The sequence below is a fragment of the Cariama cristata genome, unplaced genomic scaffold, assembly GCF_000690535.1.
Source record: "Cariama cristata isolate BGI_N322 unplaced genomic scaffold, ASM69053v1 scaffold15871, whole genome shotgun sequence".
Classification (NCBI taxonomy): Eukaryota; Metazoa; Chordata; class Aves; order Cariamiformes; family Cariamidae; genus Cariama; species Cariama cristata.
In genome coordinates, this window is record NW_009598837.1 from 1 (window position 1) to 21,938 (window position 21,938).

General features: G+C 38.0%; 1 protein-coding gene across 7 annotated transcripts; it reads right to left on the reverse strand.

The window, feature by feature from the left end:
• Window positions 1-1,661: 1,661 nt before the first annotated feature.
• MFF (mitochondrial fission factor) lies at window positions 1,662-21,526 on the reverse strand. Of its 7 annotated transcripts, XM_009709457.1 has the most exons (8): window positions 21,310-21,526; window positions 20,220-20,392; window positions 19,283-19,371; window positions 15,243-15,317; window positions 11,528-11,686; window positions 5,690-5,752; window positions 2,868-2,952; window positions 1,662-2,493 (listed from the first exon to the last, which is right to left on the reverse strand). In XM_009709457.1, exons 1-8 carry the CDS (start codon window positions 21,524-21,526, stop codon window positions 2,362-2,364), a joined length of 993 nt encoding a protein of 330 aa, XP_009707759.1. In that variant the 3' UTR covers window positions 1,662-2,361. The 7 variants fall into 7 exon arrangements, with proteins under 7 accessions (XP_009707759.1, XP_009707760.1, XP_009707761.1 ...); XM_009709458.1 differs by lacking the exon at window positions 15,243-15,317; XM_009709459.1 differs by lacking the exon at window positions 15,243-15,317 and having other exon boundaries at window positions 11,528-11,569; window positions 21,310-21,490.
• Between the last annotated feature and the right edge of the window lie 412 nt (window positions 21,527-21,938).

Below are 21,938 nucleotides of genomic sequence, written 5' to 3' on the forward strand. Positions count from 1 at the left end.
GAAGCCGTGAGCAAAGTCGCGTTTTCATTTCTGAGCTGGTAGCTCCTTCAGTTGCAGTGAGTCGCAGACCAGCGTCGCCCGTGCTCAAACGCACCCGCGCCAGGCATCGTCCTACAGGGAGTCACAGGCGTTGTGGAAGTTTCGCGTACCGAGGCCCGACACGCGCGAGCCCGGCCTCCGCCCCACCCGCTTCTGCCAGGAATCCGCCCTTCCGCGTGCGCAGCTGGGCACACGGGGGAAGCGCTGGTCATCGTCACGGAGAAAACTAAGAGCCCCCGCAATGCGCAGTTTGAAATGTTTTTTAAAATCTATTCTTTGCGTTTCATTTCTACTTGCAAGACAAAGCCTGGTTTTGTTCCCTTAAAAGCAGCTTTATTTTTTCCTATTACCTATACAACTCTTTGTAAAATCTCAAGTAGCTTTAACCCTCATTTGCATCATCAGAGCTCATTCATACAGTATGTACCTTTAGTTAAAGGTCATGGTATAAAATTCATAAAAATACAGAAAACATGCAAAGCAGGCCCTTCGCTTTGTGGCGTCTTTCACTAAAAGACAAAGGCACACTTTTTAACATTCATGGTAAGAAAATGTGCACAGCAAATGCACTAAATAGCCAATGGAGTCATGTAACACATGGTGAACAAAGCTTAAAAACAATATACGCAACAGCCAAATGCAGAAAAGCACAAGGAAGCAGGCACAGCAGCCTATACAATAGTGCAAAAGCCACATAATGGGGTACCACACCCGATTTAACTCGATTGCATATGAAACGTGAGAGCAGCATTCCTTGACCAGGCACGCAGAGCGTACATACCAAAATCCTCAGGGGTTCTCATGCTGATGGTTCCTGAACAGCCTGTCCTTACCGGGGCACTGCTCCACCACTGCCAAACCAGGGCGTGCAGCCGCCAGCAGTGCCCACGGCCTCCCCGGCTGGTGGGGGTCTTTCTGCACAAAGGCAGCCCTGGTACCGTGCTGCAGCTTCTGCTGCTGCAGGGTGAGTGGAGGACATCACTGAACGAGGCACTGCATCCTTCTCTTCTGCAGCCATTGTCTATCATCACCTCTTCACCGGTCTGGGTACTTCTAGAGCCCAGAACTGGTCCTGCACAGTGGTCTAGGCCCAGCTGTTCTAGGAAAGGTCCCTTTTGAAGATTTTTTTTGGGTGTCATTGCATGTTCTCTCACACACCGACACTTACGAGTTGTTTCACACACCCCCAGGGAAGGGGTTGTGGCTGCTACAGCACTGCACGTGAGTGAAAGTGCCAGCTGCAGCCATACAGGGGCAGGAAGCCACTAACAAGCAGGGAGGCCGAGGTCCCCCCAGCAGCACCACGTGTGGCTCAGCACTCCCTCAGACAGTATCTACCAAAAAAGGTGGTGGATTGTGGGGCTGAACAGGGGATGTTTAAACTGACGGTATGTGAGGACACCAGGCTAGCTTCCTGTACCTGCGTACTCACCGCACACACCCAGAAGAATGCCGCAACATGCAGGGGATGGTAGCCTGCAGCAGGCTATCGGCTGCCCACCTGCTTGCTTTTCAGTTGCCCGTCCATCACTACTACTTACTTCAAAGACTGATAGTTTAGATGAACCCTCAAATAAATTTTCTTAAAGTAATATTAAATAATGGATTGGGATTTTTTTTTTAGAGTGTTTTATTAAATATACTACATCAGTATCTTGTACTCTGTAATCTTTTGATCACTCACACACTGACTTGCTTAAAAACGTATTTTGTAGAAAAACATCTGCAGAATTAAAGCTAAAAAAAATACATATTACACACCTCTGGACAATCTGCATGTTAGCAAAGAATTCCTTTTATTATTTCACCTGAACATGTGCTTAAACAAGGAACATACTCATGAAACAAGACACACTCCTTGAATATGGCACACCTCAAACTACTCAGACTAAAGGAAAACTAGTGCAATTGTGTTTAATTGCATCTAACAACAGAACAATAAAAACTACTTTTTATTCCTCTGTTTTTATATTCTTTCCAAACTCATTCTGTTTGTTCTCTTCCCACCACACCGAAACATCCAGTGGTTATTCCTGTAGATCACTGTCCTTACATTGCATGAAGCAAACTTCGTATTGGCTGATCCATATTTACATTGAAGCATGCAAAGGGGGATACTGCAAGTATTTGCAATGCAAATCTATTAAATACATTACAACTGAACAACAAGGTGTCCCTTTAACACTGCAATTCTATAGCCTTTATCTGTGGTGGAAGTTTCCAGTGTACGAATTATAAAACAGCATACAATTCAGAAACAGAAACAAAGAACTCTGCAAATTGTTTATCTTTTCAACTACTAAATCTTTCCAAGAGTTGTGTCTAGCGCCGAAACCACAGCCAGCTGTTGAGTAGCCAGAAAGCTACAGTAATTGAATACATGATCATTTCCCTTTTAGCACGCTCTTTGTTTTCTTCTTCCAGAAGTTGTAGACGGCGATTAAGTTTGATTATCTAAAAATAAATAAAGGTTTTTAATACTTCATTAAAAGTTGCCAGGCTTTCTAAAAGCTCCTGAATAGCCCTGTAAAATTTGTATCTCAGACAGATGGATACTTGATACAGATGGATACTTGATAACTTGACCTTCTGTCTTTAAATTGCTAGTGATCAGATCTTGCTGTCCTTAATAAGTAGGAACAGAAATGGAGTCAGACTCCCCAGATTCCCAGAACAATATAGGATACGTGAGGGCAGTCCAGTAGGGGTACAGAGAGGATCTCTCACCGTATCTGTTATGGATACCTTTGCAGCCACACAGAAAATCTGCTCCCCCATTTTACCACTACAATTTTTTCTTAGTATTATCAACTACTGTGCTTACATACCTGTCTTCTTAAGGAAGCCGCATCTACAACTGTCATGTCATCTGGTGTTCCCTCAAGCGTAGTATCCAAGCTGGAAAGACCGTATCTATCAAATAAGGGAGATAGCTCAGCTGTCTCATCCATACAAAGATTAGCAAGTACCGTATTTTATCAACATTCTAGTAGATGTATTTTTTGGTGGTGAGGGAGAGAAGAATAATAAATTTTTTTTTCCAGCTTTTACAGAGTTTTCTTTTTCAATAGGATCCTAACTGAATAAAGTGCAAACACATATGAAGTGGGCAAGTGATTAACTGAATCTGGGTTTATTGCTCTCCACATTTAAATATTTTTGAAGATTCTCCATGCAGGCAGATGACTTGCTCTCACTTGGTCTCTCACAAGACTGTTTCCAGTTAGTTAACTGATTAATGAAACCTGATAATTGCCTGAGCTAAAATACCAAAGTTGCAAGAGACCTAGCAACAGATTAGAAATAACCAAATGAAGACTTGGAAAGGACTGGGTGTCTTATGCTCAGTACCTACTTAAATATCCAAGGTGGACACCTACTGAGATTAATGATCTCAGTCACATTAATCTCAGTATTTTAGGCGAGAACCTTGCAAATAGAGTCTAGTGTGGAGTCACTGCTTGCTGAACTTTGCACGCATTAGAAAGTTTGTTCCCAGACCACCTCTCAGTTTTCTTTAACGTAGCAATTCAGAGTAAGCATTATTCTAACTCCAGGGCAAGTTAAATATGGTACATTTTTTATCAGTTGGGAAGTGGCAGAAAGTCTACATGAAGTATGTCTTTTGATCAAATGCTACCTCTTAACCAGTCTTTTCCAACAACTAACAGGTAAAACTAGTACCTGATGCTGCATCTACCACTGAGTTTCTCACTTCCTATCTTAAAACCTCAGTTTCCAATACTAGTTGCCCTTGACTTGCTTTCTCATTAGGACAAATGGAACTGCTGAGGCAAACAGCTTAGGAAATTGAACAGAATAATGTCAAGGCTACCAAATTGACAACAAAATACACCTAAAAGAATGTTTAGCATTTAAGGACAGTTAATCGTCAACTTCGACGAATGTGAATATGAGTAGAATTCCTGAAGCTTGAAGAATGCACTTACGTGCAGATACTACTTCTGCACTGCATGTTCTTTCATCACTTACAGCAAACTTCTACAGAATGTCCTCAGCTCAGGCAAGATTCCTCCCCCACCCCAACAGACAAATTGTCAAAAGTTTCCCTGCATCATTGCTCATTAATATATTGCTTCTAAATAACAATTGCTGTTTCTAGATGAGAGCTGCATTAGTCTGCACTTGGATAACAATGAGAGCCTTGAGCAACACTGTATAAAAGCTAGGAATTTAATTAAATTTTTATCTGTGTTTTTTTGGGTTGAAGGGTATACAGGGAGAGGGAAATCTCCAAATGAGATCAGGATAAAACCAGCTTTTAGTAAGGGAATAGTCAAATAAACAATTGTCTGTCAACAGTCATGGCTGTTTTAAAAAACACAGCACGGGACCAAAACAAAAAGTTTTGGCAACTCCTTTTATTAGAAAAAGATTTTCTCATTAAGGCTATTATTAATATTTTACTCTAAGGAGACTTCCAACATTCATTTAACTATAATTTATGCTATTTGCTACTTGTAGTTCTTTCAGTTTGGGCAATATTAAAAAGACTGAAACTGTTGGGTTTTTTCTTTATTTCCTCACTGCTATGAAGCTCACTTTGCTAACTCGGCAAAGTTATTTTAAAATAAACCAAAGTTAATTATAAAACAATTTGAACATTTCTACTGTATTTCTACTGTAATATAAAAAAATCCAACTCTGAAGCTTTGCACACATAAAAAAATAAATCAAGTTTTCCCTACTACTACCAGTCCTCTGAAAGCCAGAGAGATTTCTGAGGAGGGTCTTTTTGTAGACATTTTTTTATTTGTAGGAGATGGTAAAAAAATTAGGAAATTCCACCAGATCCACAGCATAGTTGCCCCTCACTATCTCTTGGCAAAAAGCAGAGAGGCTCATCATTTCAGTGAGATGCGCCCATCTCCCTCCCAGGTCACAGAAATTTAATATAAAGTCACAGTATATCACTGCTGCTCTACCAACTTCCAAACCATTCCAGGTATTAGATCAAGAGGGTTACCGGCAAGAAATCCCTTGAGATACTCTCTTGGACTGTTACAAAAACTGAATTCCCGAGTTAGAGAAGAATCACCTGCTTGAATCCAGTGTCTACTAAAGCACAAGTGTAATCTCCATTTCAATGAAAACACAGAAGTGTAGTGGCAAATGGGAATAACAGATGTGGAATGGACTTTTTTTTTTCCTTCATCCTGACCATGAGATTACGTGTCAGTCTTGTATCCAGTTCTACTGAAATGATGTCAATCCGCCAAGAGAATGGCAGTGAAAAGGCATCCAGCTACAACTAACAATCACAGGCGTGTTATGGAGAATACCTGGAAAAAATAAGGTGATGCAAGGCCAAATCTTCTAGCAGTAAAAATATGACACTCACTACTAAATAGCAAATACTTGAAGTATACTGCCAATGTAATTTAAGAGCCTCCCCTCACAGATTACTCCGAGTCAGAATTCTGCAGCACGTTGTATCTATTAGACAAGTGAGGTCTTTGCAGGTGATCTGCGTGGGCAAGGAAAAGGCCTGAAATATCTCAAGAGCTGAAAGGGAGGACAGAAATGAGCATTGTGTTTTAAAATAAGGACACTAGAAAGAGGGAAAAAGAAGTCTGAGTTTTATAATCTAAATTAGTGGATCACGAACTCACAAAAAACCACTCTTTACCTGGTGTTGTCATGATGAGGGTTAGAGGAAGTGGTAGCAGCTGACCCACCACGTAACACTGGCCTACAGCAGGTTTTTGTAGATAGAAAGCACAAGACAGAAACAGGAAATGACAAACAAGAGATAAGAGGTAAAACACAGAACAAAGGAATATCAAAATACTTCCACTTATATTGTATAATGTTTCAATACAATATAATATCTATTTATTTTGTTGTAAATTGAACTTTCATATTTCTCTTATTCAAACTTGATCAACACTGAATGTTTATGCAGCTAAGACATGTAGGCAATTTTTTTGATGATACAGCTTCATTTATGGAAGACAAACTGTTGGAATAGAGATTTGGGCAGAGGTTATCAGCCTTATAAAATAACCATGGGAAACTTCACATTTAAAAAAAATAATTCCCCCCAAAACCCCACTCAAAAACAATGTGTGTGTGTGGGGAGAATGTATCTACACATACTTATAGAAGCCTTTTTAATCCTCTTCTCCCTCTAGGGAAGGGGACACTTGTCTTTTCTTTATTCATCTATGCTAGATGAAATTCAGAAAACCTGGGCTAGTAGCCTAAGAACCATATATAGTCTGAAGAGAGGTAGATCTCTCCAGGAAGAAGCGATTAAAAGCTTCAAGTAGATGGTATGAACATCCTTATAAGTGTTGCTCTTTTAATTTCTTCTCCTTTTCTGTCTCGGGAGAAAGGAAGAAAACATAGAGCTTTTTAAGTTGCTACAGCTATATTACATACATTAATTTTGCAATAAGAAGTTACTGTGTCCCAGTTTACAGGAGACGTGAATACCAGCAGTACCTTCTGACAAAGCCGGTACTGTGTGTTTTCAGTACCTCTGGTAACGAGGCATTAGTGTTCCACATCTATGATGTGTAACGAACTGTTCAACAGCCTGAAATATTTTTTTCAATTTCTTCCATTTTCACAATGCCAACAGGAGGTACTTGTACCATGCATTTAACCCAGGTATATTCCAGGCTATGAAATTAAAGACAAAGAGTATCTAGGTATGAAGATCTTTACAGCAGGTACATATAGGAGGCAGAGGGAGGCTTGGTGCTGAGGTAGCTGGGAGAACACTGCGGCCTGGCCTGAAAACGAGCAAGAACCATGCAAAAATATCACAACCACTAGTTTCATTTAAAAGGATCAGGATCTAGGAGCCTTAGCAAACTCTGCTACTTCGATACAAGACTTACCGGGACTAGGTCCTACTCTAATCAGTACCATAAGTGCCTATTCACAATGTTTTTCAGTCTAGCACATAAGATAGCCAGCGTGATGTGTTTTACAAAACAGAACCCCCCATTCCCAATACATACAATAAAAGAATATTCTTACCTAAATGCATGAGGTCTTGCAGAAAGCTATCAAAGTATTCCTATTTTTTCATCAAAGGAATAATTTAGCTAGTCTAAAGTCTTGTCTGACAGATGCTAGAACTAAACACTTTGAGAAAGCATAAGAAATTCAGCAAACAGCAGCTACGGCAAAGGTCGCAGAACTTCTCCGTGCACGTAAGTCACCTGTAATTAACTGGCAGATATGTGAACACCAGCTTGTCAGTATCCAGCAGGCATTTCCCACACTATCTGTCACAAGATGACTTTTGGATTTTGTGTAAGGAGGCTCACTAAACCCTTGGCCTCTGTGGCATTTTGTGGCAAACAAAGTTTTACAGCTGTTGTAAAACTAATCAATGCTAACTAATTCACACTACCCAAGGTGTGTAATTCACTTTCCCAAGCAAAGCCACAAGCTTGGAGGTAGCTGAGGGCTACAGCAAAGAACAAGACTAGAGCACTCAGGGAGCTGTGCAAATGAGGAACTTAATCTAAACTAAAGACAAGTCTTTAATCCCACTTCCCAACACAGCCAGGGTATTAAGAACCTGCATGTTATTTCTCCTTTTCTTTGCAGTCATATTTTATTTCTTTACAGGTGGACCCAAAAGGATGACCAGAATATTCCCCTGCCTCTCCCACACTTCTTACTTGCTTGATTTCATGTATTAACAAAAAAAATTAGTTCTGTAGATCACAGTGGCGTCATAACTGAGATTACCAAAAAACTTGCTGATTTTGGGGCAAGGTTAATACAGAATGCAGAAGTATAATATAGTCAAGCTATTAAATACATGGCCTTCTTTAAACAAACAAAAATAAAATAAAAAAAATCTGAGTAAGAGTACATTAAAACTTTGAATTTTCTGGCTACTTCTGTCAATTCCATCCTAAACATTAACACATGATCAGAAGCAGCCATAACTCTAAAGCCATGTATACTCAACACTTAACTATTTCACTGCAAATACAGCAGCAGCCTGAAACATGAAGAGAATGCACAGTAATACAATTTAATACGAGTGGGAAAACAGGCAATAAGGCAATGACCAAATGAATCTAGTCTATCTTCCACTGCTTAGAGGGGAGCATTCAATGGAAATGCCACAGTAATGATGCAATCATAAACACATGGTCTGTGAGGAAAACAACAAGGTGTGGACAATCTAGGTACCTGGGTCCAACTTCCATCATTTCTGTGCATGCACATAGGGGACTGAGGTAGCAGCTATGTTCACCTCCCTCTGTACTTTAAAACACCTCTGGAAATCTCAGAATGGCCATAAGAATGGGCACTAAGGACTTTATGGACGTGTTCTGGACATGAACTGGGTAAGAAGCTCAGCTTCTAAAGTACAGAAAGGATTGGTGCACTGAAGAATCAGTGACTGGATGAAACTGCTCTCTTTGCTTGTCTCAGTGCCATAAGCAGTTACTTCAATAAAGCAATAGGGTACTGCTTTTCCTAGGCTCCTTCACATTTGCAAACCCATTTCATTTTCTTCTGAACTATATTACCCCAATCCAAACTCACGAGTACCCCTCTTTGATGGTCTTGACTCGCATCTCATTTTATTTCTACCATGAAAAATATCATTAACTTGCTCAATATAAAAAGTGATCTCATAACACCTTAGGCTATGATTATGTGGGTGAAGTTTGGCATTTAAGAAGGATAGTGGCTTTTTAGAAAGGGCTATCCTGAAGAAAGGATATAGTAATAAATTTCCATACTTTTTTCTCCTAAATAAAAAGGCATTGACCCAAGAGATGAAGAACAGATCAGAGAGAGTACAGATTTCAACACAACTCTATTCAGAGATGAAATTGCCTTTTTTCCTGCATTTAAGACATCAAAGACACCACTAAAATCTCCTTAAATGCAGGGTTGTTTTTGTTTGTTTGTTTTTGTTGTTGTTGTTTTTTGTTGCCTAGAGCATAAAAGATCAGCCTTTAAAAGACACTAGGTGTAGACCCCACGTCATTTGACAGAAACTGAAACGGAAAAATGGTTGTAACTGGGAAACAAAACTGACCTATTGTCCTTGTCCAAGCTGAAGGAAATGCAAGAGTAAACAGACAGTGTAAACAGTGATCATTAAATTGTTGCCCATTTAAATAACCTATTATGCGAGCAGTGCTGGCTAAACTAGGCATAATTAATTATCTGCAGCAGTACAAGCAGCACCTACCATTAGCAGTTTTAGTAGACTGTAAAATGGGGGGGGGGGGGGGAAACCAAAAGGGGGGGGGGGGGGGGGAGCAAGCCATGAAATAAGTTAAAAATATTTCCAGTGAGTAACACATAGTCAGATCTTGTTCATTTTAAAAGATCTCTTCTAGTATTAAGCATAAAATCTTAAAATAGACAAGATTTTGAGATAGAAAGCACGTTACACAGAGCAAAAGAACAGAGTGGAGGTTTGGAGCAATTTAAAATGAACAATATTTTGCAACCATGCAAGTGGATCATCCAAATTTCACATTCCTACGCCAGCTGTAGAGTAATGGTGGATACCTAAACACCCAACCACAAAGAATACACTTTCACCTTATTGAAAAGGTTCATTATTTTGGCACCTGCTTGTTCACAGGTGACTAAAAACAGGTTTCCCATTTCTTCTAGGAAGGTTAGTAAGAACACCTCAAAAATTAACCCAAACTAAGAAGAGTAACGCAGCTTTTGAAGTATTCAGAACCCTAGAAATTTTCTGATAATTGAAGTAGATTGTAAGAATATGTATGCATATGTGTATGTTTTCCAGAATCCAAGAAAACATGGGCAAGAACATGCCTATTTGAAGCCAGGAATAAAACCTGTTAGCTTCACTGCTGACTGAGGTAAGGGCTAGAATTTCAGTCTATATTTTAACAAGGACTCTTGGCACAGTATCCCTAAGTGCTATTATTCACAGGCAGTAGAATTCCTCCTTATCTGGAAGCTTTAATTTTGCAACACAAAACAAACTTGTAATTCCATTTAATTTTTAATACTGACAAGGAAAAAAAAAAGGTATTGGTGTCCAATTGTTGACAGGCATCAAAATTTTAACAGCTACAGCCTAAAATTTCATAGGATTAAGTCAGGGTTAAGCACCCAACTGACAGAACTTCAAGGGGAACTATGCAGCTAATTTATTTTTGGTTTTTGTTTGTTTGTTTAAGTCCCAATTTAAGAACATAGAAGCCAGCAAGACTGGAATTCTCTATGATTCAGGAATGTTGATATGGGCATTTATATACTGTCAGGTCAGAAAACATGGTGAGCTACAGGAGGTGCCAGTTTGGAAAGTGACTGCAAACACACAGACATTCACAATAAGATTGGCTTGATAGTCACATTTTATTACCAAAACAACTAGAATGCAAATCATGTAACTTCACACTACAAAATATTAAGAGTGCTGCTGGGATATTAGCAGGCAGAGGCAGATGGCAAATTTCAAAGAACTTCCTAGCAGAGACCACACTGAAGGCTGTAGGAGGAATGAGCAGTTCCTCCCAATGTTCTTGCCAATTATCTCATCTAATTCGACCTCTTGGCAAGCCCTAGAGGTCTCGGGTGGCCCTACACTAGAGATCAACTGTGTGCAATTTTTACCTGAACCTCTGTTCTAGCATACTATTGAAATGAAAATTGCTTTTGGTAAATTCACCTTGCCATTATTAGTCTTTATAAATGTTTCTATAGTGTTAAACAAACCATTCTTGTAAAGCTTAGAAGTGCCAAATCAAAACAGTCCAAGGATACATCAAGTGGGCAAAACTCCACTGAAGAGAATGAAAATACTGTACAAAGATTGCCATGAGGCTTGTTTTGGCTCTACCTCTCAAAGTATCAGCTTATCCATAAAACCAGGCACAGCACTAACCAGAGGAACTTCAGTATACATTGCCTTTCTTACTCTCAGCATCCAGCAAAGTGGTCACCATCAGTCACGTTATCAACCAGAGGTAACTACTCCAAATATAAACTGAAACAGCCCAAAGTCTTGACACATTAACAAAAGCAGTGTCTACAATGCCTTGTGTAATATTCTACCCTGTTTCTGCACAATTGTTTTAACGCTTTATGACAACATCAACCCAATCTTACTGATTTGCACTGTTGCTCACCAACAGAAAAGCAGAAGACAAGGCTAACAAATTTGCAGACTCAGGGTCAAGTATTAATTGCAGAAAACACTGACAATTTGGGAACAGCAAAAATCCCTTGCAGTCACAGACTAACACCTCCTATTTTAATTTTTATTTGGAAGGAAACCAAAACAACGCTATACTTGACTGAAACAGAAGCATTTTGAAATGTGAATTTTGGACAATTAAATTGCTTATGAATAGTGAAAGCAAAGGAAAGCAAAAGCAAATAATTTCATCTCATTATTTTGTGAACAGAAACCAAACTCCACTAAAAAGGAGAAAATAAAAAAAAAAAAAGGCAGTAAAAGCTGGCAGAATCAGTGACAACCAATCACCTGCGGTTTTCATCCAGCACATCCAAGACCTGCTGGTAAGCCCTACGAGTGGAAGACTGGATAAACGACAAAATGCCACGAGCAGAGTAAAGATTAGTCCCATCTTCAGGTAACATATTGGGAGGACAGACACGAGCCTGTTGCAGTGATGGTGTCACACTGTTCGTACAAGCACAGTAAATGAAGAGAGAAATACTATAGTCAGATTTTAAATTAAAATAAGCTTTTCAGATAGACCCCATTCCAGAATGCTTCTTTATTGCTTGCTTTTGGTTTACCCTTCTCCCACCACTCCCAAATTCTAGTAGCATAGGGATCATGTTCTTCAGAAACAAACACAAGTAATAATCCAAGGACACAGTTTTGATGCATTATACAAGTTAGTTTTAGAAAATTCTTGTCCAGCTAAATCTGTACCTGTTGAAGTCAGTATTCAAACCCTCACTGCCATCAATGAGAAAAGTGTTTTTACAAGATTGGCAGTTAAAAAAAATTGTACACATAATCTCTTTTCAGAACACAAGCCTTTTTCAGTAAGGAGAATGTCACACAGAGCCTCTTCAACAAAAATTTTTCATCAAGCTGTGACTAAAGATCAAGATATTATTTTGATTTGCACATGAACAAAGTTTAAAGGCAACTGCAAGAAATCCCAAAAAAAGCACAGAATTAATATCCCAGTGGCAACAAATTACATGATCCGACTTTTTGACTACAATGCAAAAATAATTATTTAAAATACACAGGACAAATTCAAACATGAACATTTGGATTATACAAACCTCATCGCTATCAGGCAGAAATTAGTTTTGATAAACTGCCTTTAATTTACTTGTGTTTCTTGACATTCAACCTGAATTTATCCACATTTTCCTTCACATATCAAGATATATTTATTTTTTAATTTCTTTTTTAAATCAGGGAACTTTAATGAAAGGTGAGATGCTTGTATTTTTAACAGGAAGTAATTAGTGTTAACTTAATTGTAAATATTAACACAAATGAAACCGAGTGCGAGTTACTGTATCCTTTAAATCTTGGGATAGTTTTTATTCCAAGATTAGCATCCATAATTCAACACATTTCTTTGCCACTTGTGCTTTGCTCCAACAGTTCTTGGTTTTAGAATGCCAATCTTCCTGCTTTTGGCATTTTTAAGAAATTAAGCAAAGCATTAGTGGCTGAGTGCTTGGAAGCTAGTTTGATGGGGGTCATATTTCTATGGATACTCTTATTTTGAATAGAGTTGCTCTGCAACTGGCTGGCACCAAGATCACAAAATTGGGTGAGAAAGAAAATTCAATTGAAAAGACAGATTCAAAGCATGTTACGTGGATGTCACTTCACCTATAGAAGAGTTCAGCCACCCTTTGCTTCAGGAGACATGCAAAGACAGCAGTGGCTGGTGCTTCACTGATACTAAACTGATACTTGACTGATTTCCTAAACTGCAGGTATCTTTTCATGCTGCTGTAGAGTACCTTTGGACAAGAGAATGTAAAAAGGAGACGGAGACATCCATAAACATCTACGTCGCTTCTTTACAGCTTTTATCATTCTCCAAGACTTGTAGAATCCATCTTTCTTTCATATTTATGACGACTTCTACTTTGAAATCAATGGTAGTGGTCACACCTACACATTTTACTCTTGAATTGCATTGGAAATGCCAATATTCACTAGAAAAATATCAAGAAACAGGGGTAAGCATGGAAATATTGCCACTTAAGTGAATTTATGAGAATTTCTACTCCTTTGTGGATTTGCTGGCTTGAGGGAAGTGAAGGAGGAGCTGAAGGCTTGAACTCATAGTATGTTTTACATTAAAAGAATTTTTTCTTGTTCATCACTTCAGAGATTTACAGAATCGGCTGAAAGACAGCTTAAAAAAAGGTAACAAACAGTATTTAGACATATTACAAACTAGATGACATTGTGGAATTCCTGTTGTCCAGAATGCTATTACTGTAAATACCACAGTAATGTTATTTGCATACAAAGTCTTCTGTAGATACTGAAAAACAACCCTCAAAAAACTATGTAACTAAAACTGCACAAAATTCTCTAGAAGAAATTTACACATGCTGATTAAATGGAAAGGGTATATAATAAGGAAAAGTCAAGGCAGACTTCAGAACTAGGTAATTCCTAACCCCATGGTCTAGTCCCTGGACTACTTTATGCTTGTTGTTTTATAGGTGGCTTGTAAGAAAAGTTTCAAAAGATTACTTCATTAAGATATCATTTCTTACCTAAGAGAATATTTAGTTTCCTAAATTATTTAATTTAAAAGATTATTTAAATCTATTTGCTCCTGGATGTGAGTTAAACTGTACAGCTACATGAAATTACTGAAATTTTCCTCCACAAAGTCTGTTGCTAATTTTAATATCCTTTTAAAGTACATAGTTTGAGAGAGACCTCCCTCTTCCTTTCTGTGTGAGAGTGAGAATAATTCTATGAAGGGCTCAAATATCAGGATTAAGGAATATGAGTGGGGCTGGAGAGAAAAAAAAACAAAGAAAGAAGCCAATTTTTTCTTCTGTCTTCCTTTTTCAGGATTCAAAATTATTGTCCTATAAATAGGTGGTAGTCCTTTGGACTATGTCAGAGACCATGGAGAAGAAATATTATGAAGCAAGTATCTGATATACAAATCAGCCAAGACAACATAAAAAAAAAAATAACTCTAACATAAGGAAAATTCTGTAACATTTAGTATGGCTACATATCATTAGACATTGTGGCTATCCCCCTTCTCCTCCATTTCTAGTTAAGTGGCCATGTCCTAGGTATAATTTTGTTTCCAATTTCTGAAAAGAATTCTTATATACAGCTCCAGCCGCTTATTTTAGCGCTCCCTGCTTACAAACACCAGTCAATTCCACAGTTTGGAACCACAGCAAACAACATGGAATTATAGAAATTACTATGGAAAAGCACAGTAACATTCTACTATGTGCAGAGGTCTTAGCTTAGCAGTAATCTCCCCTAAACCTTCTCAAAGCATTTGTGATGTACACAAGGTTTATTTCAGATATTTCTCTGACTTACAGTTCTGGAAGTATAAAATGAGAGGTAAACAGATATAACTAATTAAGCTTACTTTAAATTCAACCACATAGACAGACTGTATTCTCATTAAAGACTTTCACACCATCGCCTTTTCCCCCACGACTTGCATAAAGAACAGAATTTCTCAAACCGTGAAACTGAACTCTCTAGAAAGATGTGTTTTTTCTAAGAGAAAGGCTGGAGCATAAAAAAAAATTAAATGCTGTCCTCTTTTCCATGCACTCTTGGTGGCTTGTTGACTTTTGATGCAGAAGTGGAATCCTTGCATTCAACGTTGACTGGCAATGGCCAGCAAAAAGGTTTGTTTCTCCAGCTATTCAAAAACAGCCAAAGAACAAAGAATCAAAGAAACTAAAGTATTTTGAAATTTAACTTTTCTTTACAAACTGGTTCTTAGTGGAAGCTGTCCCTTTCATTTGCTGTCAGATATTTTTCCCTATGTTCTTCACATAGAGAAACAATTTGGCCAAGTTTGAGAAACCCTGAAGCAAAATTAGAAACCACACATTCAGTGTAGCAAAGGCTATCTCAAATTTTATATTCTAAACTACAGATACTTAGTCAGAAAATTAGTATTGCATAGAGCTACATAATTAAACACACTCTTGATTTTCATATACCAGGTAACATTTAGGCTTACGTGCAATCCTGAGTCGAAAGAGGTGACTGGAACCGTGGCATTTTATTTCTTGGGACAGTATCTGATCTGTGCCACCTTGAATAATAATTGTAATCTCTTAAGTAAGCATCCTTACAAATAGAGGGATTGTAATTCAGAGAGCTGCCATTATTGCTATGCAGATAGTTATTGTATAAGCAGGTGCCTCCTTGTTAGTCTCAGTTTCTTTAAAAGCATTTGAGAATTACTGTCTTTAGTGAAGCCCAACTCCCCAAAAATTCTCAGAACTATCTCTGCATGCAACTGGATGACAAGAAGAAAAAGACAACAGAAAAGAAACAACTGTTTGTACCATGTAGAGAACACTGTGATAGAGAGCACAGCCAACTCTTTCACTTCAACCTCACAACCTATTCCAGAATGTTTGTCACTTTGTAGGTCAAGCACTGGCATTTTGCACAGTACATCTGAACACTTTGTCCAAGGAGAACAACAGTGTCCTAGATTAAAACTTGAGTATTAAAGTCCTATTTAGAAAACAAGGGTTTTAAAAGGCAGTGCTCCATGTGCCTTTTCAATGGAGTCCTCATCATGGCATCCAAGTAGACTATCATGTCTATCAGGAAGATGATTCAAGGAGGTAAGAGAAACAAGCATTTTAAAAAAAAAAAGTATTTTTTGGATAGGAATTAAGTATTTTAAGTAAAACATGAGCTCTCTTTCCTATTTGAAGATGTGAACCAGACTCACACAAGTACAGGAATAAGGAGCTGATCTTTGTCAAGGCAGAGTACCATAGTATTTATTACTGCAGAAGTAAGCTATTTAAACACAAGATGAACTTAAAACTCAAGCCAGTTTTGATAAAGCAGCAATGTATCATCACAGTAATTAGAACAAAGATTATTTTGCAGCCAACAACACTGGAAATAAGAACTTCAGGAGCAGCTGCTCTCTTGTGGTTTTGTACCACCAGAAAAAAAAAGAAAAAAAAAAAAAGTATTTCAGTAAAGAAATTTCAACATGATATAAAAGAGGTAACAGGTGTACAATTACATTTTGTGTAGTGCAAAGGATACATTTGTAGTAGAATTTATCCACTTAAATGGTCTAATTTATCAACAAGGAAGCTAAACCTAGAAGACATGCATCACATTTACTATGAATCTCTAATAGAAATAGTAGTCTATGAGCTAGGTGATACCCAGTACCATCTGAGGTAGCATAATTTACATCAAGCAGGTTTGTTTGCTTGTATTGCCTATTTTGAGCCATACAATAACATTTCCACACGGCTACCTTCTCTAAGTAGCTACCACAGTGAAAACAGAATGCCACATTATCAATTTTGTTTGTAGAATCACTACTTCTGGTTTTATTTACATGAAACTTGCAATTTTTTTTTGCAGTTTACAGTATATGTCCTGTGTGCCTAAACTGTGAGGAAACAAGAGCCAAGAGATACCTTTTCCACCAAGTGCAAAAGGCTTGGCTTTCCTCCATTTGTGTGAGCCATACAAGTTCTACTGCGAACTAGTGTTTTCATAACCTGAATTCACAGAACACTCTCCTGAGAGTTACCCAGGGACACAGTCACATTCTCCACTTGGAGACTGACAAAACCTGCATGAGGGAGAAATGCCAGACTCAGCATCACTGAGAGTGCCACAGCAGGTTCAAAGTGATTTCTTTTTTTTGGATCATGCTGAGTCAGAAGAAGCAATGATGACAGAAAAAGAAACAATTTCTAGCAACCTCAGTGATTTCAAAGCAGATGATCTACACATTAGGCACAGCATAACTTCTGTCATAAGAAAACAAGTATTTGGGAGGACATGAGAAAAATGAAGTTCTACTAAAATACGTTATCTGAAGGTCAGCAAGTGTGGAATGCTGCAGTGAAGAAAGATAGCTTCTTCCACATGGACAGCAGAGAGCACAGATACAGCAGGCTCAATTTTAGCTAGCTGTTACTTCTCATACAAACAAGAGATCCTGGATCAATCTAAAGTTTATATAATTTTCCTAAAAGACACTCATAATGGAAACTACTTGGCATCAGAAGTTTGATTTATTTGACAGACATTATGCAGGCACCAGCACGAGCATCAAGAGAGGAAGACTAATCTCCAGATGTGTCATAATTTCCTGGCTTTTTGTAAATGATAAACTAAGTCACGCAAGCTACCAGTTGTATGGTCATTGATCACATCCTTTTTAAATTTACAGGATTCCAAGCGCATGTTGTATTGCTAAGCCTCTGAAGAACTGCTGGTAGATTAATAAACTTTGACAGCAAATAATATTCAGACTGTTTTAAAACTGTAATTCTACATATAGCTAATCAGTGACAGCAAAGTACACTGGTGAGTTTTACAGATTTAGGATTTTCAGATTCAAGAAGTCCAAACATGTGAGAAACCTGACAGCAACTGGACACATCCAGTTAGAGCTGATCTTGCCAGTTTCTCAGATGGCTGGCTGGGCAGACACAGCCCACGACTTTTGGAAGACTAAAACTAACCTGGCGAGCAAGGGTAAAGTGATTTCAAGAAGTCGCAAGAATTTGTATACCAGCTGTTTTTCCTTTAAGTACAATACATCAAAGAGTTGCAAAGCAGAGCTGGTAACATCAAAGGGGTAAATTTTTTCACAAGTAGCTTCAATCACATGAAGACCACCTATTCCAGCATGCATCTTGTGCAGACTACCAGATAAGCAAGTGAAGGCCATTCCCGCAGTGAAATTCTAGTATGCCCGGTCCAACAGGTCATAACTGGATGACAGATACCACAGGGAACTTGGGCACTTAGTAGGCTGACAGAACATTTGGAGACTGAGCTGATCAGGAGTTTAAGGATGTGAATCTAGTTTTGCCAGCAAAGCAGACTTAAGTACCCAGGCATGTGCAACCTATAAGCTTGTATGAACCAAAAGACTGGTTAAGAAGATATGCAACAGTATTTCTGTGAAGATCTAGAGAAAGAGAAGGAGAATTACAGTATGTCTGGAACATGCATCAGAGCACGTTTCACCAGTTTTAGACAAACTAACAGGGAAACAGATAGGTAGTACAGAGAGTACCTCCTAGCGCTGGTGCTGTAAATAGAAGAAAACAGACATTTCTAGGACATAATTCACTTGATCTATTTTAGACTAAACATAGGTAGACCCTAAGTAGGTCATGCACTTATTTCCCTTTAGTTACTGAAAATTAAGTTTATGGTGATTTAGCAGTAGTGTTATACAGTCTACATTCAGACAGATGAATCCCATCTTTTAGGTCTTAATTCTAAGATCCTTTCAACAAGGGAAAGTATTCTTTATGGTAGCTGTATTAGGAATCTTTTATATATGAGTTTTAAGCGCTACATTGCAAAAACAGTTATTGCCAGGTGGAAACATGCTGTCACTCAGAATAAACTGTGATTAATCAGACTATCATATCTAATAAAAATATACAGACCTGTACGTCTTCAGAAAGCACCATAAGAATCGCTACCTCAGATGGTAACAATAGATTAAGTTTCCAATTCTAAATTTGGTTTCAAAAGATTAAGATATATACTCACAGATTCAAATACATTAAGCACATTGACACCAAAGAAAAATTACTTATTCTATTATTTATGAAGAAATACACATACTCCTTCTTCTCTGAATGAAAATCATCATAATATCAACAGTAAGAGAACCAGGAACATTTTTATGCACAAAGAATTCAATTTCCTGAAAATTCAGGGGGAAAAAAATATATTATACCAGCTCAGTAACTGAAAAAATCTCCTGAAGTAACAATTCGTGATAACTGGTGAAACCAACTGTGAGCCCATAAACACTCCCACCCATCCACTGTAAGAAAACACTTCAGAAATGAGTCACCTCACTAAACAAAAAGCATAGATTTTAAGAAAAATGCTGGCTTTATAATATTTAAAATTATGTACTTGCCACAACATACAAAATATTAGTTGGAAAAAACAAATCACGAGGAGATAAGGAACATAGGAAACATGTAGCAAAGCTGTAGTTGTGACCCCGAACCCTGTTGCTCTACTCACATGGAATCATTTCGGGCCAGCTGGCCATTCTGTCGAGTGGCGTTTTCACTCATGGAACGTTCTCTCTTCAGTCTTCCCACTGAGCGGACCTACGTAAAAGGGCAGACAGAGGGAGATAAAAGGGAATTCCAGGAGACACTTAATAATTTGCATTGTAGATCTGCAAGTTAGATCTTCCCTCAGATATAAAGGCATGTTTTCATGGGTTTCACAGTGATTAGGAGGAAAACAACTGATGACAGGATCTGATGCTGGTACATGTAAAACAAAGGTGGAAACTTAGTGCAATCCTGTTGTTATCTATCCACGTGATCTGATGCCAAAAGTATGAACAAACAGAATTCTCAACATCTAAGAAAGCAATATTATGTTTAATATTATTTCCTATCACCAGAGATAAATCTACTTCTACTGTATTTTATGAGTCTATAGAATATGTAGCTACATAAGTATTTTCCAGTTTTTAAGATGTCATTTACCATCATCCACCTGGATGCCAATGTTATACCATTCTTTGAAGTCTTTAAAACTCATTAATTCTATGTGGTGTTATATCATCTGACCACGAATTCCAAAGGTTAACTACACACGTTAAAAGAATCTTAGTTTGTTTTCTGATAACCTGCAAATTAAAAAAGTCTTGCAATTTTCTCTTCAATCAAAAGGATTTTTTTGTTAAAGTAGTTCTAATGATGACTTTATTTTTTTAAGTACTATGTAAGTTTACTGAGCATGGCAACCCCAGCCATCTGCCAGTTAAATATGGAACTTCAAAGTCATAATTAGAACTACTACAGTGCTAATAAAAATGTTTTTATATTTTCCCAACTTATGTTAGCACCAAGTAGATCTGCACCACAGTAGAGAAATCATTGGTCATTTCACTTTCTTTAGTAGAATGCTTCTCAACTAAGGAAAAAACAAAGAAACTACTAGCCTCTTCATTTTGAGGTGTCTGCTGTGGAGGTTTTTCTAGGTCCAAAAAATCTAGCGGTCGATCACTAAGAGAAATAACACGGGGAGGAGTTTTCAATGCCAGTGGTTTGAATGGAGTAGACTGAAGAAGGTCAAGGTCTGGTGGTCTGGAAAATGGAATGTCTTCGCTATTACCTGCAAGAACATCAGTCATCAATAGAAAGCAAGCTGTTCCGAGGCCTGAGGGCTAATGGTAAGGTTCAAAAAGAAATCACATCAGTTACTTTCCCTGACTGTGCCAAAGAATTAACTATACCTTTCTTTAACAGGGCTTGTATGTTAAAAACTATGATTAAAGCTCTCATAAAGACCACGTTAATTGACACTTATTTGAGCAGTTTCTCTGTGAACAATGATACTGAGTAATCCTGAGCAACATCAACTGTTACTGCGAGGGCACTTTTAATCTCAAGACATAGTCCTATTAAAGGTGTATTTGTTTAGAAATATGGTGACTGGGCATGTGAAGACGTCACTTTTTCAAAGCATAAAATATATGTATGTCACACATTTTGCAAATTGTAAGGCCTTCAGCAGTTCCAGGTCTGTCACTGTAAAGCCCGTGACCATAAATACTAAAGAAGTATTGACAGAGTCCACCCAATAACAGACAGATTCTTAACATAATTAGCATTCTGATTATAAATCAAACACATTTTGCATGGCTAATATACTGTACATCCCCAAAACTTGCTATAGTCACTTTAGCTTGTAGTTAATTAAGAAAAATCAGGTGTAAATCAATAAACATTGAATTTTTTTTCTCCAGAAATGGTTTAGTAAGATGAAAAGTCAGTAACTAAACTTTCTGTTCATAATTCATTCATTAACTGTCTCCACTACAAGTTATACTAAAACTATTCATGAAACACTTGCAGAGTTTAAGAAAATCCCTAAGTCAAAGTTGATGAGCAATAGCTGTTTGAAAACCAGAAAGCATTTTACAGGTTTTTCTTTTAAAAATCTATCAGTGTATATTTTTGTCCATCCAGAAATTTGGGGAACTAATTTACATTTTCATCTGCTTTTCTTTTATTGAGACGCAGACATACCCGCCACCACAATCCGTTCTGGAACCTGCATAGTTACACTGGCATTTGGAAGTCCTTCTTGGATGCCCTTCTCAAGGTCAGCATTTTGAGGAGCTACTTTGAGTTTTTCTGGGACCCTCATGCGCTGACTGATTCCTTCGGTGTATTCCATTTCATACTGAAGGCGATTAAGTTCTGCCATCTCAGCAGCTGGAGATGGGAATGCAGCCCCACTCATTCTGGCAAAAGAAAACCAAAATTTATAATAGCAATGTAGGAAACCAGCAGAAAGTGCACAAAGGAAACTCTTTGTTCTGATTACTAGGCAAGTGGTAGGTGATCCTAACTGAACAGACTTATTTAGAGAAACAATTATACGATAAAATTCATAGCAAGTATAGTCACAAGGACTTGAGAGTTGAGTGCAATGACAGAAGAACAAACTGATGCTGTAGGCAACACTCAAAGCTGCGCTAAGGGTCCTCAAATTGAGCTGTGAGAAAAAAAATGTAGAAACTCTGCATGTAACATACTATTCCTGCACTGTCTGGCAGAAAAAGAAACACAAACAAACCTACAAACCAAAAAGAACTGGTAGGATTGGTAGGAAATCTACTCAGGATTGGTAATAAATCTGAAATATTGATCTG

Coding starts and splice junctions, on each gene's coding strand:
- MFF (XM_009709457.1), bottom strand. CDS start 21,526: ATGAGTGGGGCTGCATTCCCATCTCCAGCTGCTGAGATGGCAGAACTT. Junction 20,393..21,309: donor AGAACGGATTGTGGTGGCGG/GTATGTCTGCGT, acceptor ATGTTCTTGCAG/GTAATAGCGAAGACATTCCA. Junction 2,953..5,689: donor CCTCATCATGACAACACCAG/GTAAAGAGTGGT, acceptor CTTATTTGATAG/ATACGGTCTTTCCAGCTTGG.